At 41.0% G+C, this 20,801-nt stretch overlaps 1 protein-coding gene across 3 annotated transcripts in view; it reads left to right on the forward strand.

The window, feature by feature from the left end:
• The window catches only part of ppp3ca (protein phosphatase 3, catalytic subunit, alpha isozyme), a 501,801-nt gene that overhangs the window by 424,226 nt on the left and 56,774 nt on the right, over positions 1-20,801 (forward strand). For all 3 annotated transcript variants that reach the window (XM_041194273.1, XM_041194271.1, XM_041194272.1), the window contains exons 7-8: positions 14,381-14,458; positions 15,450-15,544. In XM_041194273.1, coding sequence (XP_041050207.1) covers positions 14,381-14,458; positions 15,450-15,544 — 173 coding nt within the window. The remainder of the gene's footprint in view (positions 1-14,380; positions 14,459-15,449; positions 15,545-20,801) is intronic.

Genomic DNA, 20,801 nt, shown 5'->3' on the forward strand with positions numbered 1-20,801 from the left:
TAGTTGTAATATGTTGTACTTTTTTGGTGCACTCAGCTCTATGGTTAACTGTTACTGATTCAAGAAAACCAACTCGTAAATATGTAAGTTATCAAACTACTTTTTCATAGCATTGTTATGGACAGGATCAGGAGTGAACAGAAACCCTTGTGTCCTTTCCCTTACTCTGTAATCAATGTTGTTTTTGAAGAAGATGATGTTTTTTAGCCATCTGGATTGTATGGCCAATTTGATTTACAGCAGCAAGCTTTTGTGGATTTAAACAGAGGATTATTTATTCAAGCATTAAACTGCGACCCCCTCCCGACCAGTCTAAACACTGCACCAGTCACTCAGCACTCACACACACATGCATGCACACTCGAGAAAAGAAAGTTAGAGAGAATAGTATACTTTTACAAGTTGTAAACAAAGGAATAGTTCAAAGTTCACATGTCTGGCTCATTGTAGGAGAGAAGTTGTTGCAGGTCCGGTAAATGTAGGAGTTTTCTCCATTCTTAAATTGTAGTTTAGATGAGTTGGAAGTCTAACAATGAGGGTTGGGCTGAAATTGGATTTCAGGATTATAGCAGGACTCCTTCAAGGAGATGCATGTTCAGCAGGTCATGAAGCTAGGCACTTGTGGTTTTCACATCAGGATGTCCAATTTGTTTACAGGTGGACTTGTATTTAGGAATCAGGCTGAGAGGCTTTTTAAAATTTTACAGCCTCTAGTTTCTTAAAAGCAAAGACGACACTGCCTTTTCTGCGGCTGCTGTGGCTTGCAGTGCCTTCTGCAGACTGCCCAGGTCTCTCTGGGTCTTCAGATAAAAACTTATTATTTCCAGTCAGTTTTGGTCACATGACCAATGGTGGTATTGTCCACCTGGAATGGCTTAAAGCTGAAAGCCATTTCCATACCATGAAGATAATGGATGAGTTCTTCATATTTACTCAGGATGAATGATTTCAGCCCAGCCCGTATTGTTAGAATTCCAACTCAGAGATAAGGGGGAGGAATTTCCACTCATCGGGCAGGTGTGGCGGGTGGCCCCGGGAGCAGCCATTCGATGGTCCCGCCCATGATTGGGCCCTGACTGCAATTTCACACTGGCTGGCCAATTAATGGCCAGCCATTGTGAATCGTGTGCTGAAACAGTCAGCACTGCCTGGATGGGGGGGGGGGGGGGGGGGGGGGGGGGAAGGAGGACAAGTGTGGCATGCGTGCGAGTGCACTCAGTAAAAGCTCCCTGAAGGCGCAGAGCTGCTTCAGGGAGCTGAAGATTTTTAACATGAGAAATAAAGAATGGGAAAAAAAGGGAAACAATCCGCTCGTGGATGAGGTTTTGCAAAAATGCAAAGTTCTCTTGGTCTGTTCCCCTGTCCGCCAACCGAACAGTTGGGGCAGCGAAAAATTCCATTTAATTAATTGATTAAGGACCTTAATAGGCCTCTTAATTGTCGGTGGATGTGGTGCCACCTCTTGCGCATGCCTGCCCAGCAAAATAACACAAGAGTGCGTGATGATATCAGGACAGTCGCCCGACAGCATCGCACACTGTTTTACTCCCATTCGGGTCGGGGTGTGCCCACCCAATAAGGGTAAAATTCTGCCTGTGGAGTCTGGACTTGTGTTTTAAGTACATTCCCAAACAATAGCAATTGTAAATTCTGCAGATAGCATTTGTCTTTGTATGTCCATTCCAGGGGGTGGCCCCCACCCAGGGTGATTCAATTAGGAACTTTCCAGAAGCTGCAGCAGATAGACTGTGATGAAAATGCAAAGATCACCTGACCCTTGGCAGCCATCTTAGTCACTTTGTGAGTGTCCATTTAAAAAAAATAAAGGACTGTTCCAGAAGTTTCCATACAAACACAGTCCATGTTTGGAGTTTTAGATAGGACATGCTTCACTGGGCTAACAGCAATCAAAGCATATGTATTTTTTTAAGACCCAGCCATTTAGAATTTAAAGCATCAGTATAAGTTATGAAATGTTAAACTGAGAGTAACTCAATGCCAGGATTTGTTGTATTTCGTTAATTTTATGATGCCATTAAATTGTAATCTTACAACTTTTTCCTCAGCATTTTAGGATGTATAAGTAACAGCATTTAATTGTCACTTGGATGCAAATTGACTCATGACAGCAAGCATTTACATTGTACATGTTGGCATAGTATATAAGATTCAATGTATATAAAACAGATATAAAGATTTAACTAATTGTTGGCAATTTTATTGTACGAATGTTCAACAGTTATGAACAGCCAAGTGGGTAGCTCTAGTTATTACTGTAGCTGTTATTGCTATGCTTGTCTGTTGTAGCCATGTTTAATATTTTTGACTGTGCCACAATGGCTTCTGAACAAGGTTGTAAAGAGAAAACTATTCAGTCTCTTGATGCTGTTCTACCATACAATGATCTGTAACTGAACCCTGTTTACCCAGCTTTTTACTCCATATTCCTTAATATCCTTACTCAACAGCAATCTGTTGACCCCACTCTTGAAAATTTCAATTGAACGCACCATCCACACTATTTTGGAAGACAGAACTTCAGATTTCCAGTAAGCTATGTGTGAAAAATTGCTTCCTAGTTTCATTTTTGAAAGACCTCCCTTTACTTTCGAAGATTGTACCCCCTTCCATACTTACATACTGACTTGCTTACTTACTGACTATGGGTGACATATTTTGTGGCTGACTCAACCTGAAAATGCCACTTGGTATCTGGGGTGTGTCCAGAGCAATAACTCTGGAGGCCAAACTGTCCAAAAATCTTCAAACAAATCTTCTCAAGGCAGAGTGATCACATGGCTTCGCTGGGCATGGTTTAGTACATTAAATGTGCTATATAATTCAACTTGTGTTAAAATGTATCAATTGGTTATCAGTGGCTTACACAGCATAACTTGATTGTATAGGTGGCTGAATAGTTTGAAGTAATGGATGGATAATATTGGGCCAGATTTTGCTGTCAAAGTAATAATGAGGCTAGTGCTGTTCACCATTATTTATGTGTAAATGACACATCAACTTCAGATGAGGAGAAGACAGAGGTCAGAACTTCTCGCTCGGTCTGTGGGCATGTGCCCGACATGCTCGAGCATAAAATGACGTGCGAGGAGGTCAGGCGAGTGTCCCGAAATCATCAAGCACTCGCGTGGTATTTCAGTGGCTGGGCACACGAGGGAATCAGCAGCAGGCCCGCCGACAATTATCAGGCCTACTAAGGCCATTAAACTAATAATTCAATGCAATTTTTCACTAACTGTCCAACCTTACATTTGGCGGGCAGGCAAATCGGCCAGGTGGCCTTTGGAATTTTTATGAATCCTCATCGACGGGCAGAATAAGGTTTCTAACAAGAGTTAAAAATAAAATAAAAATGGTTAAATCTCTTTTATAACACGTCCCTGCTCAGAGGGGACATGTTTTTAACATCTATAAATTCTTTATTTACGTTTTTAAAAATTTTCAACTCCCTGATGCAGCTCTGTGCCTTCAGGGAGCTTTCAGTGCATGCACCCAAGCACATGCACAAACTTCCGCGCTCACCCTCCTCCCGCCCCCACCCCGGTAGCACTCAGCATTGAAGCGTGCAAGTCACACTGGCTAGCCGTTAATTGGCCTGCCGGCATGGAATTGCGGTCCGGGCCTGTTCACAGGCAGTGGCAGTTTCGTGACCGTTCCCGGGCCTGCCCACTGCACCGCCCAACAAGGTAAAAATCCTGCCCATGGAGGTGCTGGTGAGCTGCTTTCTTGAACCTCTGCAGTCCATGTGGTGTCGGGACACCCACAGTGCTGTTAGGAAGGGAGTTCCAGGATTTCGACCAAGCGACGGTGAAGGGACGGCGATATATTTCCAAGTCAGGATGGTGAGTGACTTGGAGGGAACCCTCCAAGGTGGTGGTGTTCCTATCTGTGGCCCTTGTCCTTCTAGGTGGTTGTTGTGGTCGTGGGTTTGGAAGGTGCTGTCTAAGGAGACTTGGTGAATTCCTTGTAGATGGTACGCACTGCTGCTACTGTATGTCGGTGGTGGAGGGAGTGAATGCTTGTGGATGTGTTGCCAATCAAGCGGGCTGCTTTGTCCAGTGTTTTGGGAGCTGCACTCATCCAGGCCAGTGGGGAGTATTCCATCACACTCCTGACTTGTGCCTTGTAAGATGGTGGACAGGCTTTGGAGAGTCAGGAGGTGAGTTACTCCTCACACGATTCCTAGCTTCTGACCTGCTCTTGTAGTCACAGTATTTATATGGCTAGTCCAGTTCAGTTTCTGGTCAATGGTAACCCCCAGGATGTTGATAGTGGGGTTTCAATGATGGTAATGCCAAAATTGATGGATTCAATGATGGTTGGATTCTCTCTTATTGGAGTTGGTCATTGCCTGATGCTTGAATGGTGAGAATGTTACTTGCCACTTGTCAGCCCAAGCCTGGATATTGTCCAGTTCTTGCTTCGTTTGGACATGGACTGCTTCAGTATCTGAGGAGTCACGAAAGGTGCTGAACATTGTGCAATCATCAGCGAACATCCCCACTTTAACGTCATTGATGAAGCAGCTGAAGATGGTTGGGCCTAGGACACTACCCTAAGGAACTCCTGCAGTGATGTCCTGGAGCAGAGATGACTGACCTCCAATAACCGCAACCATCTTCCTTTGTGCTAGGTATGACTCCAACCAGTGAAGAGTTTTCCCCCTGATTCCCATTGACTCTAGTTTGGCTAGGGCTCCTTGATGCCACACTCAGTCAAATGCTGCCTTGATGTCAAGGGCAGTCACCCTCACCTCATCTTGGTAGTTCAGCTCTTTTGTCCATGTTTGAACCAGGGCTGTAATGAGGCCAGGAGCTGAGTGGCCCTGGCTGAACCCAAATTGGTCATCAGTGAGCAGGCTATTGCTAAGCAAGTGCTGCTTGATAGCACTGTTGATGACCCCTTCCTTCACTTTACTAATAATCAAGAGTAGACTGATGGGGCACTAATTAGCCGTTGGATTTTTCCTGCTTTTTGTGTATAGGACATACCTGGGCAATTTTCCACATAGCCGGATAGATGCCAGTATTGTAGCTGTACTGGAACAGGTTGTTTAGGGGTGCGGCAAGTTCTGAAGTACAAGTCTTCAGTACTATTGCCGGAATATTGTCAGGGCCCATGGCCTTTGCAGTATCCAAAGCCTTCAGCCGTTTCTTGATATCACGTGGAGTGAATCGAATTGACTGGAGACTGGCATCTGTGATGCCGGGGACCTCCAGAGATTTCTGCCTTAGCATTGGAATGCATTGAATGTCATGAAGTTGCTGTATTTACACAGTAGATAAAAACTAAATCTGCTCCAAATATTTAAGTCTAGTTATTATAACCATAAATACCCATGTACTGACATGATGGCCCAGACCTTTCGCTCTCCAGAGGATCGTACCCTGGAGGTACCCTGGAATATACGCCGAGGGTTCCCCCCAGAAGTCTCCATGCAAGGATTGCACGGGAAGTTTCAACTTACATTGGGCAATTACTCTGCATTTGGAACTCTCGGAAACTCCGATTTAAAGTCAGAGATTTCTGATGGTTCTGACGCTTAGCAGAATAGTTACTCAGGAAAAATCAGAAGGATTAAAACCAGTTGTAACCACTGGTTAATTATCTTAATCATGACCCCCCAGACCCCTTACTGGACACCCGACTACCCCCCACCCCCCCAACCCCGCAAACCACCCGACTATCCCCTCCAGCCCCCAACTACCCCCTCACCCTCCAACTACCACCCCCGATTCCCTGACTCCTGACTAACACCACCCACCCTGACCCCCCCACAACCCGACTACCCCCTGAACCCCTGACTTATGCCCCCGACTCCTCCAGAACTCAAAAAACCTCAACCCCCAACTACTTGTCCCTCTCACCAAACCCCGACTAACTTCCCAGCCCCCCAGTTGCACCCACTATTACTATCAACCCATGCACAATGACCACCCAATTTCTCCCTCCCTACTGCTGACTACCTTAATCCCTTACCCATTAACCTTACATACTTACCTTCTCTCCTGTCAAAGTCTCTAGGACCTTTAAACTTACCAGTTTACTGCAACTCGTGCCACAAAAAGGTGTGACTTCACTTCCCCCACTGATCCTGAACTGCACTGAAGCGACTCCCAGACTAGCGATGCTGCACATTTCTCAGTATTTCAGGGTCAGAAGTCCTGGGAAGAAATGTGCAGCTCCAGAGTGAGGTAAGTAAAAAGGAGCGGAATGGCAATCTGATGGAAGATTTGGTCTGATAAGTGTTAATGAATGACAATCAGCCCCCACAAATAGCTATTGTAATTGTTAAGTCTCGGTGCTTTAGGTTTGGAATTGATCCAGGAGATTTTAAAGATGTTAGTGTTTTCTTTCTGTTCTTTTCTGCCTCTTTTTCTCTTTCTGATTCAATGTTTCTCTCCTTTTGTACCTGATTGACATTGAATTCACCCCCTTTGATTCACCCTACAGTCTTTCCACTATTTATTTCTCAGTGTCCCTCATTGGTTAGGAATATACACTGTTGTTTGCCCTGTTTCCCTCATCGCACTGCTATCTGCTTGAACTTTCAGCAACTTAATTGAAAAAAAATAATTTGAGCTGAAGGATGCAGGGGCAAATTGAACAATGGCCAACGCCATTAGATACCCTGCTGCAACAAAATTTGCCTATTAGTTTATTGAGCCTGAAATCATTTATCTTTTTGACTTCCTGTACCATTGAAATGATGTTTCAGCCTTGTCGGATGCTATCAATGAGAGTAACATGTGTGACTTGGCAGGCATCTGAATGTGCATGATAATAATGCCAAAAACAGTATTTAACTTGATTATACATTTCCTATGAATAAAGAAGCTGAGAAGTTATGCCGCTATTAAAGTAACAGCTAATTTGTTTGCTGACACATCTAAATTAAACATTTGAGATATTGTGGCACCTATAGGCCTGTAAATCAACTGCATTGTGACAACTCACCACAAAGTTTTGAAGATCAGAATTCACTATTAATTAGATCACTGTAGTATTGATATTGGTATTATGTTAAGTTATAAAATATCTGATAAAAAGCTCAGAATGTTGATTTTAGAATTTGCCTTGGGTCTTCTATAAGCTTCTTTGTAATGATTCCACACAAAACTCTTCAGTAATATCTACCCTCTTTTGCGTCAACCGTTTCTTAATATAGCAACTGAACACCACAGAAAGAATCAATTTCAACAGGAGAAGGCCATTGAAGCAGATAACATACAGCATTGAAAAGACAACTAAATGTGTTACTGGATGAATTGAAGAGAGAGTGATGTAATGAGAAGAAAAGTAGGCTGAAATCAGCAAGAAAGGAATGGCTTGCTGATCTAAATGCAGTGATTTCTTGCAAAAATTGCCTATGGTTCCCAGACACATGCTAATTTCAGAAGCATTCAACATATTAAAAAATAGTGTACTATTAACCTTATTTCATTGGATGTCAATTCAGTGTATTATATTTACAGAACAATGTAAAGGCATTGACATACAGAAAATCATTACAATTTTTGTCCTTTCTTACCCCTTCAATCTAACATTGGACCACTGCAAATTGAACATGAGAGTCAAGGTTTCAAAATTTTCAAAATGTTTCATAGTTTCAAAATTCTAGATGAAAAAATGTCATGCTCTGGTTCATTACATATTAATTATATAAATAATAAATAATTGATCTCCCATGGCATCACCAGACCATGTGTTAGCCTTCAAATGGTGGGATTAGAGGATATGAAATAATTGGATCAGGACAGGCAAATGTTATTCAGTACCCAATTTAAAGTCGTGAATTCTGTCCTTTTTTACTTATTACTTTGACTTTATAAAATTATTGATAGTTAAATAGCAAAACTGACAGCAAAGTGGGAAGCAGAGAAGTAAAGTTGCTTGAAGTTTCTCTGCAGTATACGATCAGGACTAAGGAGACATAAAACTGAGAATCTATATTACTATTCCTGATGGGACAGTGCAAAAACAGCACAAGAACTTTACATAGGTAGTTTTTAATATAAGTGTGGACATAAGGATTTATAATGGGGAAAAATGATACAAAAATGTAACAGACACAAGGTTTTTTAGAGCAGAATTGTGTATTTTAAAAATTTTTTATAGCTATATAATGCTTACATATTCATGAAATTATTAACCATTACAACCCTAAAACCACAGCAGTTATGTCTGAAATGCACCCATCATAGCACTCCAGCATCAACCCACTGCAATGTGTAGGATCAGTGGGAGGTGTACCTTATTAGCCTGGTGCTGACAAATGCAAGAACCATTATGGTTGCATCTCTGATACTTGTCTGGTGCATACCAAAGGAAGCATTGATGTTTGTTGCCCATTGAGTGAAGGTGTCTCGTGCTTCATCCAACCCTAGCTACTTTCCCCTCAGATTCCTGAGTAAGAGTGCTACTCTGGAATTTTTTTTTTAAATCCTCTCTTTGGAATTCCCCACAATTCCTTGTAGAGACCAGTCGTCAGCACTCACTCGGTGTACCATCTTCCACAGTTATGGGCCTCAATCCCCAGCCCTGAATCTGTCCCCTGGCTGTCATCTGCTTTGTAATGTGGTACATAGAGATTCTTTCCCTTAAAAATCATTTTGAAAACTCATGGGATTTCTGGCAATCAGTCATTTTCTTGAGATTCGACCAGCTTCCCACCAGAACCCCTGAGGAATTTCAAGACTTAGGATGGAATTTTCTGCTCCTGTTGGCAGCGGGCGTGTTTGGTGGCGTGAGCAGACAACATAGCAAGAAGGCCAAAAATTGGTTTTACGCTATCGTGAAACCGGTTTGTGATTGTCCACTTCACCCATCAGTGGTGGGCCACATTTCCCACTGCTGCACGTCAGGAACCTATTTTTAATACTTTAGCATCTCATTATAAGCGCTGCTCACTGGAATCATCCCCCCATGCTGGATCATCCGGATACATCAGTGTGGTTGTATGCCAAAGTGTTTCACAACTGTACATAACTGACATGCACCTGGCGAGCTGCATTTCACTCAGGACTTCAAGGTTTGTTTGCCTCCCTTCTTTTGGGCAGCACTCGCAGGCAGCACCACATCACTTTTAGCGGGGGCTCACGGACAAGCCTTTACCTACCAGGCCAGTCATAAGGCGGGGTTGGCTTTGCAAAAGCTGCAGGGCTAGGGCTTGCTTGGGGAAGGGGGAGAAGTGGCCTCAGGCAAGGAAAGAGGCTGCAGGGGGAAGGCTGTACTGGGAAAGGGAGGTATCCCAGGGTGTGTGTGAGGCCACATGTTGTTCTGCACAAGTGGCCTCAAGATGGTGAGGCTGAGGACACACTCACCAAAAGGGATGAGGCCAGATGGAGATGTGAGGGTGTGTGTGAGAGAGTGAGTAGTGATGTCCCTTGAGAATGCAGTGAGTGAGATGCCAGTGAATGTGATGGCCCTCTAATTGTGTGAGTTTAGAGTGATAAGATGGTTCCCTTACTATGGTGGCAGGGATGAGATCATTCATCCTCTTTCTGCACTGGATGGCGAACCTCTTCTGAGTATTGTTGGCGCTGACCACCTCTGCCACTGCCTCCCAAGCCAGAGTGGTGAGATTGCTGGAACTCCTGCAGCCAGAGCAGAGGTGGAGGACATCACAGCAGACCTCCAAAAGGCATTCCAGTGATAGGTCACAGAATTCTTCTTGGCTTTGGGGCCATGTCTTCACTGGAGCAGCCATGGCCGGAAGCATTGCGAGCTATATTTGCAGCTGCACTTTAGATATGGCACCCGGAGTGAAGTAATGGTGTGGCAAGTGATTCAGAGGCTGTCTGCCAGTGAGGCAGCATGTTTTAAAGTGTCTGCATAATTAAGGAGGTGGATGCTACAGTGTGAAAAGCCGCCATTGCAGCCGGCGGGTATAACGTCATTTTTCACTCCTGCCACTGCACTTAGTGCAGTTCTGGAACTATTCCGCCCTTAATTTCTAAGAATATCTCTCTCACTGTTTAACATCCCTAAAATAATTTCTGTGGCATCATGAAATTATGTGTCCATCTTGCTTGGTTGGTTGTACATTACCTACATTATGACGTTGACTTCACTTCAAAAGTACTTGATTGGCTATAACACATTTAGCATGTCCCGAGATTGTGAAAGGTGCTAGATGAATGGATATGATTTATTTTCTCTTTGCATCACACTTGCAAGGAATTGCAGCATTGGAATAAGCACCAAGGATAGTGTCCAAAAATTGCAAGTACTAAAAATTTAAGGAAGTGGGGGAACAATGCTCCTGACCCATTAAGCAATGGATCATTTACTATTAATTAATGTAAAGAAAATGCAGAGAAACAGATTGCAAGTCTTGTAAATCATTCCACTCCTCTAAAATTGATGAATGACGAAGTTTACTAATTGTGCTAGATAATCAAAATCAGCAGAAAGTCAAGAGTTGACTTTCTGGCAACCTGACTCCTGTAAGTCATTGATGCTGCTCCATCTCATCTGCCTCTCCAAAAGGAAATGAACACCCAGAATTGGTGAATTGATCCAAACATATTTAAAAGGAGTGATGTGAAACCCTAAATCCTGTTGATCGAGTTTAGAGATAATCATAAACATAACAAAGGAGGCTTCTTGTGTAGCATAGGATTGTAAAATAAACATATCTAGGATTTAAACTATGGTAAACTGACTAAGTTTGGACTACCTTCTATTAAGACCGCTTTAAAATATTCTAAAATCAATCTGTATACAAAAGTATTCACACTTTTGAAAAGTATGACATACATTTGAAAGGGAAAATATGCAGCTTTAAATGATAATATAGCTTTCTGAAAGCGTTTTGTAACCTAATTTAAAATTATTGGTTTGTTTTTTTGTACACAAGAATATGTACAGAACACTACAGATTTGATGAAAGAAAGGAAAGCCGAATAAAAATTAATCTGATAGAAAAATTATGGGAGGGGAAATTACTACAAAATAAAGTAAACCACTGTTGCAACTTTTTAAAAAGAAGTGTTGCATCCAGAGTGGTCTGTAAAGGGAATTAAACTGAAGTTTCCTGGGTCTCCTTATTAGCATTATAATTGGAGTGTGTGTTGAATAAACTGCGGAGGAAGTCATGCAGCCTTTAAAAATGCTGTTCAGGAGCAGTCTGGGGGACAGCTAAACAAGACAAGAGTAATGCTTAACTCTCTCATCTCACTTTCACATAACTTCACAGCAGGTTTTATCAATATTTTTATCATACTTTTCAAGAAGTATGACAACCTCAGCAACACCTACAGCAGGAAGATATGGCACCAAGACAGAGAAGAGGAATGCAGTAGTTGCCTTATTCAAACTTCCAAGCCCTCTTGGAGACCAGCAAGAAATGTCACTCATTCAACCTGCAGGGAAGTGGCACTGGTACCGTGTGCCAATTCCTTCACCCAAAAACTACAGAACATTATTGCAACAGGTTCCACATCCTCAGCAGGACAGGCAAGGTAAGACAGAAGACACCTCTACCTTTTCTTCCTTGCCCTTCCTGGCCATCGGCACACTCTTCACCCCCAAAGCAAACTTGCAGAGCCAGAACTTTGCAATGCTCTCTAATTAAGAAAAGCTGTAATTTGCCATCTTGCATGATGTCTATCCAGCTTTCTTCAAGCAATCGTTTACATGCACAGCCTAAAAATCGCTTCCTTCATTTACTCTTACATATTTTATCCTCTTGCAGGACTTATGGGTACACAATACCGGTGAGAGGCAGGACACTGGGGAAAGTTTCCCATCCTTAAATACCTCACCCTCTTTGAGAAGAAAATCATGTAACACAAGGGGAATTACTTGGCTTTTGCTCTGAGGGATGGTGAAGTTGGCAGAATCTTGCCAGTACCAGGTTATTGACTAAGCAACTATTCTGTCATCCTGGCATCCTTGGGAAGCACCACATTCCACCCCCTTCTCTGACTCTAATCATAAAGGAGTAATGCTCATCATTCTCAGCTTTTACTGCCCTTTCCTGCTCATGTCCCTAACCTGTTCCAGTCTCCTACCTGATATCTTTCTCTTGTCTGAAGTCTGCTCAGAAGAAATGTACCACAATGTATGACACAAAAATGTATTAGGCGTTTATAATACATAACTATACACATGTGCCTTTTAAAATCGCAAGACAGGTGCCATGTGAGCTCAAAGAATCCTATTATAACTCAAACTTACTTTTCATTAAAGGTTTATAAATTTTGTACTTTAAAATATTTTGGATTTATTTGTTTCCTATTTATGAATGAAAATTGAGACTGTTATATATAAGCACGTAGCTAATGTTGCATTTCAGTACAGGAATGGCTAATGTACATTTGAGTTTAACACATGATGCCACATTTAGCTCACTCATGCTACATTACAACAATCCAAACTGAATTAAAAATAATTTTCTAATAACTTGAATAACGTTCAGCATTGCTTGAAAAGCATGTAACTCTTGACCTACCCCAACTATCAGGAAATAAATTGACTTTAATACAAAGGAAAATCAGGCAGAGTGTATAGCGGACGGCCGATTCCCCGCTGTCCATTTTGGCTCTCTCACTAAAGTTGAATTTCCCATTCTGTTTATTTAGTTTTCTGCAGATACAAAGAGCTTCTGATTAACAACATGGTAATCGTAAGTCAACATTGTTTAGTGCAACATAATTAAGTTGTAACATAATCGACAATATAACTCATTTCAGCATTTTAATAGTACACATTTGGCTCAGTTTAATTTAATGCAATGTTCCTTGGTTAGTTTTTGAGAATTACACTATAGGTAGTCTTTCTGGTTTCTGTGCTATCATAATAAGTGCTACCTTGTATGTTTTTCTTTTATGTCTATACTAACAGAAAAGCTTATTACTCCTTTCCATCAGTAGTCACACAGTCAAAGCTAACTCTGTGCAGCAAGTTATTTCTGTCTCTCTCCACAGTGTGCCGATTATGGCTCTGTTTGAGACATGCTGGCCATGCGTCAAGGGTTAGCCTTTTGTGAAAGTTTCTCAATTGTTCTTCATTCATGCTTCATTTGGCAGCTTTGCTTTTTTAAAAACTTTTACTCTCTATTTCTTAAACTTTGAGAATTTTTGTAACTAAGAGCGGAATTTTACAGCCCCGTCGCGGTGGGATGGTGCTGTAAAATGCGGCGAGCCGTTCAAAAGTCCATTGACTTGAACGGGACCATAAAATCCCGCCGGCATAAAATTCCACCCTAAATTAGCTTACCATGATAACTGCTAACACACCTGTCACAAATTAATGGAGAGAGACGTTTTAAAGGCAAATGCAATTTGATCATTTGTCTGTGTCCAGGAAAGCTGCTATTTATAGTGCAAGAAAAAAATCAGGTAATTTTACCTTTATAAACACCTGATAAAATAGTCTCCCGTCATTCTAAAAGGACTTTGAGGAATGTTACGTTCCTGCCTATGTATACTTTTTATTGTACTCAGGTATATTTCAGTTGCTCGAAGTATTTCCAATATTTTCAACATAATTTGGTGATTATTTGGTGATTATAATATGAGGGATATTATTTCCAAGCAAACATTCTCAGCATATAGCTTGAGATTTCTCAACCAACGTTGTGTTAGGTTAGTTATGAGTAATTCTGTGACAGGCTGAAGTAAAAGGGCAGTGTGAGAACCCACTGTAACAACCCATCCTCATGTTTATTTCATCAACTTGTTTATTGGCAAAAATACAAAAAAATGTTTAATTCAAGTTCGGTTGTCAGAAGTTAGAGGGTTTGATAAGAGTTTTTGCAGAAGTGACAATTTGCAGCAAATAGTTGCTATATATCACTATTTCTATCTCTTAGCCAGGTAATAGAGCACCTTTATTTTAGATTCATATGTGAGTAAGCAAATTGTTGTTGTTGGTTGCTGAGCTGCTCCTTCAACTGTGTTCAGAAACATGTTGCACCTTAGGTTTTCTTGTCCTTTCATTTTTTAAATCTTCAGTGTTGGTAAAGTTTGCTCATGGTTTGACCACTTTGAAAGATTTTCAGAAGCATGTCTCCCTATTATAAGCCTGCCATTTAATTATCCCTATCTCTTTAAATTCTGGATACATGTAATTTCCTGCTTTCATTTGTAAACATCCATATCTGTCATAATTAAGTGAATGGACCATTCTTGTGGAAGCTGTAAAAACCTTGGCTGCAATATCTAATCAGATGTCTAGATTTACCTAAACTCAGTGCCAAAGTAAATTAGCTCATGGACATTTATCTGTTCCATGGGCACAAGACTTAACTAAATTGCACCTTACTGTTTTCTATTGCCATCTCAGTTTTCCAATTCCTGTTACTATTGGTTAAGGTGTCTTCCAGTGATATCATTCTACATGTTCTCTTTTTCAGTTATCCTGCTGTTTGTGAGTTCCTGCAGAACAATAATTTATTATCGGTTATTCGAGCTCATGAAGCACAAGATGCAGGGTAAGTTTACAAATATTTCCAAACTCAGAATATGCTGTTTTAAAAATTTTCCCTGATTTTTCTGATCTTCAATTCTGGGCAATGCCCATTTCTCCCAGTGAAAATACTGAAGAAGCCTGCAGCAGCATTCACAGGTAGCCCAACATATCTCACCCCAACATATTACTTTGGCGTGAGGGATGCAGAAGATCTGTTCATGCCCCCACGAACAAAATTGCTGAGTCTGGTCATAATTTGCCAGAATTTCAATAAAGCTGGTGTCTGCAATGTGGCTATAGCTGGTATTTATAATTTCTCCGAATCAGAAATATTGAGGCATATGTATTTTATCTTACAATAAGATAAAATGAGTTTATAAAACTATACTGTCTGCACCAAATGTAGCCCAGTAGCTTTTGCTTATTTTCAGCATGAAAAGCTCTTGCATTAAACTACAGTATACACAAAAAAGCTATGTGCTTAAAAGTGAACATCATGATGTTAAAACTTGCAAGCATACGCTGTCAATTTATCCTCCTTTCAAGTTTGTACTTTGATTTCATTTGAGTAAAATCCAAATGTCACAGTAATTTACAGCATCTCAAGAAGGAGAAACTAAATTTGTTACTACTTTGTGCAACAGAACTACATATTGTTTTGGTTAAAACAATAACAAATAAGGTTGAAAGTCTAAAATAATAAATAAAACTCTGAAGTAATTGTACTCTACATACTTTGTCTTAAAACAGAATATAGTATCCAGATTAATGAAACTATATTTTAATATGATTTAATTAAAGGGTAAAATATGCTTTTTTATCAAGAAGTTGTATGTTTATAAATGACTACATTGTGGTTACAATTTGAAATTGAAAACATTACTTTTGTTGGTACATTTTGATTTGCTTCATATAAATTTATTACTGCATGACTAGCAGGTGTGGGAAAGCATAAGTGATCATGTACAAATAATATTGCGTAATTGTGAATTAATCTTGAATTTACCTTTCAGCTATCGCATGTACAGGAAGAGCCAAACTACAGGCTTCCCATCACTTATTACAATCTTTTCAGCACCAAATTACCTTGATGTCTACAATAACAAAGGTATGGAGTTCAACCATAAATTAAGCCAAATATATGTAAGTGTACAGATTAATGATAAACACACATACTTTCTCTGCATTACCTAGCAATGTCCACATGAACAACCACCATTACTTCAATCTCAAACAATGCGTAGATTTACTTATTTTCAAAAAGCAGGAAAGGAGGCAAGGGGAGAAATTTTAACTGGGAGCAGGTGTCATATTGGCATGGGCTGGGGTGAGGCATTGAACGCTGACAATGCCAATTTGAATCCTGAGCAATTTTAACTCCCAGGCCTGATTTACATTCTACCAACCAGCTACTCGCCTGAAACAGTAAACCAGAGGCTGCTCACCATTAAAGGCTAAGTGGTAGGGAGAGGATTTTGCCAGTTTTACAAGATGGGAAGGTAAGGAGGAGCCTGAGCCAGGAGAGGGGTTTTCTTTATAGGAGAATTCCTCCTGTCTTGCAAAAGAGAGTTTGAGTCTCCCCTTTTACAGCCATTTGGTCTTCAAAATGGCCTTTACTAAGCCTGCTGACTAGTGAGTGGTATCATCCTGCTGCTTTTCAAATTAACTCCACATACTTAAGGTATTGTTAAACAAAATAGTATGTGATCTAGATAATTTTTCAAAATCAACATTTTTTTTAAAAAAAGTTGACATCATAGAGAGATACAGAATAGAAGGAGGGCATTCAGCCCATCCTGCCTGTGCCAGCTCTTTCATAGAGATACGCACTTAGTCCTACTACCCTGCTCTTTTCTTATTCATTCATGGCATGTGGGCATCGGTGGGTAGGCCAGCATTTATTGCCCATTCCTAATTTTCCTTGAGAACATGATGGTGAGCTGCCTTCTTGAACCGCTGCAGTCCATGTGGTGTAGGTACACCCACAGTGCTGTAAGGGAGGGAGTTCCAGGATTTTGACCCAGCGACATTGAAGGAACGACGATATATTTCTAAGTCAGGATGGTGTGTAATTTGAAGGGAAACTTCCAGGTGGTGATGTTCCCATGCATCTGCTGTCCTTGCCACTCTGGATGGTAGTGGCCATGGGTTTGGAAGGTGCTGCCTAAGGAGCTTGGTGAATTCCTGTGGTGCATCTTGTAGATGGTACACACTGCTGCTACTGTGCATCGGTGGTGGGGGAGTGAATGTTTGTAGATAGGGTGACAATCAAGCAGGCTGCCTTGTCCTGGATGATGTCAAGCTTCTTGAGTGTTGTTGCAGCTGCACTCATCCAGGCAAGTGGGGAGTATTCCATCACACTCCTGACTTGTGCCTTGTAGATGGTGGACAGGCTTTGGGGAGTCAGGAAGTGAGTTACTAGCTGCATGTGCCATTTAGGTTATATTGCCTCTCTTCTTCCCATCAAAATGTTTCACTTGGTACTGCTGTACATTAGTTTTCAGCTGCCGTTTCAGGAGGTTTTTGTCCTCCTGAGGTTTGATACTATACTCCTCATTGTTTACTATATTGCTAAAGCTTCTGTCAGCTGTAGACTTTGAAATTATGCCCTGCATATTCAAGTCTAGGTCATTAATATACATCAAAAAGAGCAGTAGTCTGTTACCTACCCCTACGCAATACCACTGTATATTCCTCTCCAATTTAAAAACCATTCACTACTAATGTCTGCTTTCTGTCTCTTAGTCAATTTTGTACTACACTACCATTGACCCTTTAATCCCATAGGTTTTAATTTTGCTAACAAGTTAATTCTGTGGTACTCTATAGAAAAAGTTACATTTGAAGATTGATTGTAAGTGTGGACACATACAATTTTCTAGCAATATATCAAAGCCTTAAACACCTCCAGTAACACTTGCTGGCACAATTTTGTGTCATTTTTATTTCTTTAATGCTATTTTCATTGCACTATGTATTTTTCTATTAAAATTGAAATTATTAATCTATTACACTGAGCTCCAATCCAGTCCTCTTCTATATGTCTCCAGACGAGGTGATCTTAGGATATTGAATGTTGCTGTTATTAAATCATATTTTTTCCCATGTGACTGAATCAGGGCTCCATCCCCCAAGCTCCGTATCCCAAATATGTTCTAACTCTATTCTTACTTATATTGAGTGAATTAGGAAATAGATTTACAGAAATACCATATAATATTCAAATGCCCACTCGTTTTTCCTTAACCAAAAAGAAATCCCTGAAAATTATTTTTAAAAACTCACATCATTTGCTGGCAGAAAACTGTATATATGGCTGTGAATTGGGTACAAAACAATTAATGAAATTTTCCAAATTTACAAACATTTTTCAGCTGAATTGTTTCCATTGCATTCTATAAAGCAATATTGGGCCCTGTTTCCATCTGCCAAAACTGCTCATCATTCCTGGATCATCCTTCTTCATTTCTGTACTGTAAACTGTCTTCTTAAATCCCTCTCCCTGTCTCCTTCATCCTCACCTCTAATAACCAGTGCAAGAATTTCTTGGATTACTTTGTAATCAAGATTCAGATCATCCAATCAACTACCTTTGCCACTTCTCTCACCTGGCACTGGGGCAGACTTCCTCTAAAGTAAACCCCTGCTCTAGCACTGAACTTGTATCTTTCTCTAGATTCTCTCCTGTTTCTCCTTATACCAATTCTGAGCTCATGTTGTCCATGAGACTCACCTCTCTCAAACCTATTCCATTAACTGCAGACCACCTGACTGCACTTCCTGGCTCCCACGTTAGCTGACATTGTTAATGGTTCTTTACCCTAAGGTTCCATCCCCTTCTTGTTCAAATCTACCTGCATCACCCTGCTCCTCAAAAGTCTAACCCTTGATACAGATCCTTACAAACACTTTGTCCCATCTCCAACCTCCCTTTCCTGTCCAAAGCATTTGAGTGTGTTGTTGCACCCCAAATTTATGCCCAGCTTTCCTGGAACTTCATGTTTGAACTGCCCCAGTCAAGTTTCCACCCTTGTCACAGCATTGAACAACTTTTTGCAATGTCACAAATGGCTTCCTCTGTGAGACAAAGACAAATGGTCCATCCTCATCCACCTTGACCTGTCTGCAGCCTTTGACAAAGTTAGTCATACCATCATTTTTCAACACTTCTCCACCTGTCGTCCAGCTGGGTTGGACTGCACGCAACAGGTTCCATTCTTATAATCGATGCCAGATAATCAATAGCTTCTCTTCCACTCTCACTGAAGTAACCAAGGCTCAATGTTCCAAAGAAAAGTCATATTGGACTCGAAATGTTAACCCTGTTTCTCTCTCTACAGATGCTGCCAGAACTGCTGAGTTTTTCCAGCATTTTCTGTTTTTATATGAGAGATATTATATCTCTTTTAAAAAAGTGAGTATAAAGCTAGAGTGGCAAATGCCACATGGACTATTATTTTGCAGAGTATTTTGGTGGAGTCATTTGGAAGAACAATCTTCAGATTATGAGACAAATAAAACTGTGATACTTAATGCTTATGAGCTTGTTCCCAAAGCATATAGGCAGAATTTTACGAGTCGGCGAGCAGGGGCGGGGCCTGCTTGCCGATGCATTAACTGACACGCAGTGATGTCGTGGTGAACTCCTGACGTCAGCACGTCTCATTTAAATTTTCAGAAAGGCGGGAGCGCTGCAAAATCAGCTGTGTGTCCGCCGACCTGTCAATGGCCAATTGAGGCCATTGAGAGGGTCAATTAAGTAATTAAAGGACCTGTCTGTCCAACCTTATGGCTGGCGGGCAGGCCAGGAGCCCCGGCACGAACTAGAAAAAACATGAAACCTCATTTATAGGGTGGGATGAGGTTTCATATAGGCTTTAAAAAATTTTATAAAGATTTTGTAAAAATTATGGTCATGTCCCAACTCATGTGACATTGTCACATGAGGGGATGTGTAAGGGAAATTTTATTTTTCAATTTTTGTCTTTTTGACATTTACAGACGATCTCCCCAAGGCAGCACTCAGCCTCAGGGAGGTGAGTGCGCTCTTTCGTGTGCATGCGGGAAAGAGTGCACTCTCGATTTTGGGATTCCCCCTGACCGCATAGGGAGCGCATAGCGCTTAATTGGCCCGCCCACGTAAAATGGCGCCGTGCCTCTGATCGGGGGCGCCAATCGGAAGCGCGCCCATACACATCCGCCCCTGAACTTCCCCCCTTTCGGCCTCATATGAATTAAAATTTCAGGCTTTAAAGAAAAGACCAAATGTAATGTTTGTAGAATTTTCCAGGGAGAAAGAAATGTTGTGTGACTGTTGGTTTCGGGCACTGAATCTTGAGCAGGATTTTGAGAATGTGAGAGAGCTAATGATAATGGAAGAGTTTCAAAACAGCATCCCATCAGATCACAACTGGAAGATCAAAAGGTTACTAAAATGAAGGAAGCAGCAGTTCCGGCAGATGGGAATGGTATATCCTATGGCATAGGCAGCTAGAGGGCAGTAGATCTCTATTTGTAAACCCACAGGGCAGCTGGAGGAATAGAAAAGATTCTGGCTTTAAGGAGAAGGCAGAAGCTGTTCCAGTCAGGAAAGATGATAGGTAGCATAGAGGATAATGTGATGTAAAGAAACAAGTACACTTCCATTGCCATAAGATACAGCATGTAAAAACAAATTGCTGGAAGCTGAACGGTAAACGAGTGGCAGTAATAGCGATGCTTAAGGAGTCTTTAGAAAAGACAGTATCAGTAAAGGAAATGCATGTCAAAATAGTGGCAATGGTGCAATTGAAACATGTTCCCTCAGAACCTATTAGAATGGGGGATGTGGCAGAGGATAGTCAAGGGGATTCTTCCCTGAATGCTGATGAAGTGAGTCTGGTTACTCGAGGTTATAGTGTTTTGTCTCAAAGGGAGAAGTGTTCCCTTACTCTTCCAAGAAAATAAATAAATAAATTAATATTTTGAAAGATACTGGAGTAGTTCAGTCATTGATGGTGGCTGATGATACAGTTTGTGTGCCAATTAGATTGATAAAAGAGAAATTATTAATAGGGTGTATCCATGGGATTGATCAATCTATTCCCTTAAATAGATTTCATTTACGAAGTGACTTAGTAAACGGAATTGTTATTCTTGGAGTTGTTCCGGGTTGAAGGGGTAGATGGGATACTGGGCAATGATTTGGCAGGCACAGACAGGAACATGGCGTCTGCTGTGTTGCAGCAATTGTTCAGTCGTGCTGAACTTGCCAAATTCCCCAACATTGTTGTGGACAAACTTGAGAAACTTATAGCCAATAAAGAGGCCGATGTAACTGCCCTAAAAGCCAAATATAAGTATTTTAAAATTGACAGTGAGCAACA

This window comes from Carcharodon carcharias, chromosome 8, assembly GCF_017639515.1.
Source record: "Carcharodon carcharias isolate sCarCar2 chromosome 8, sCarCar2.pri, whole genome shotgun sequence".
Taxonomy (NCBI): Eukaryota; Metazoa; Chordata; class Chondrichthyes; order Lamniformes; family Lamnidae; genus Carcharodon; species Carcharodon carcharias.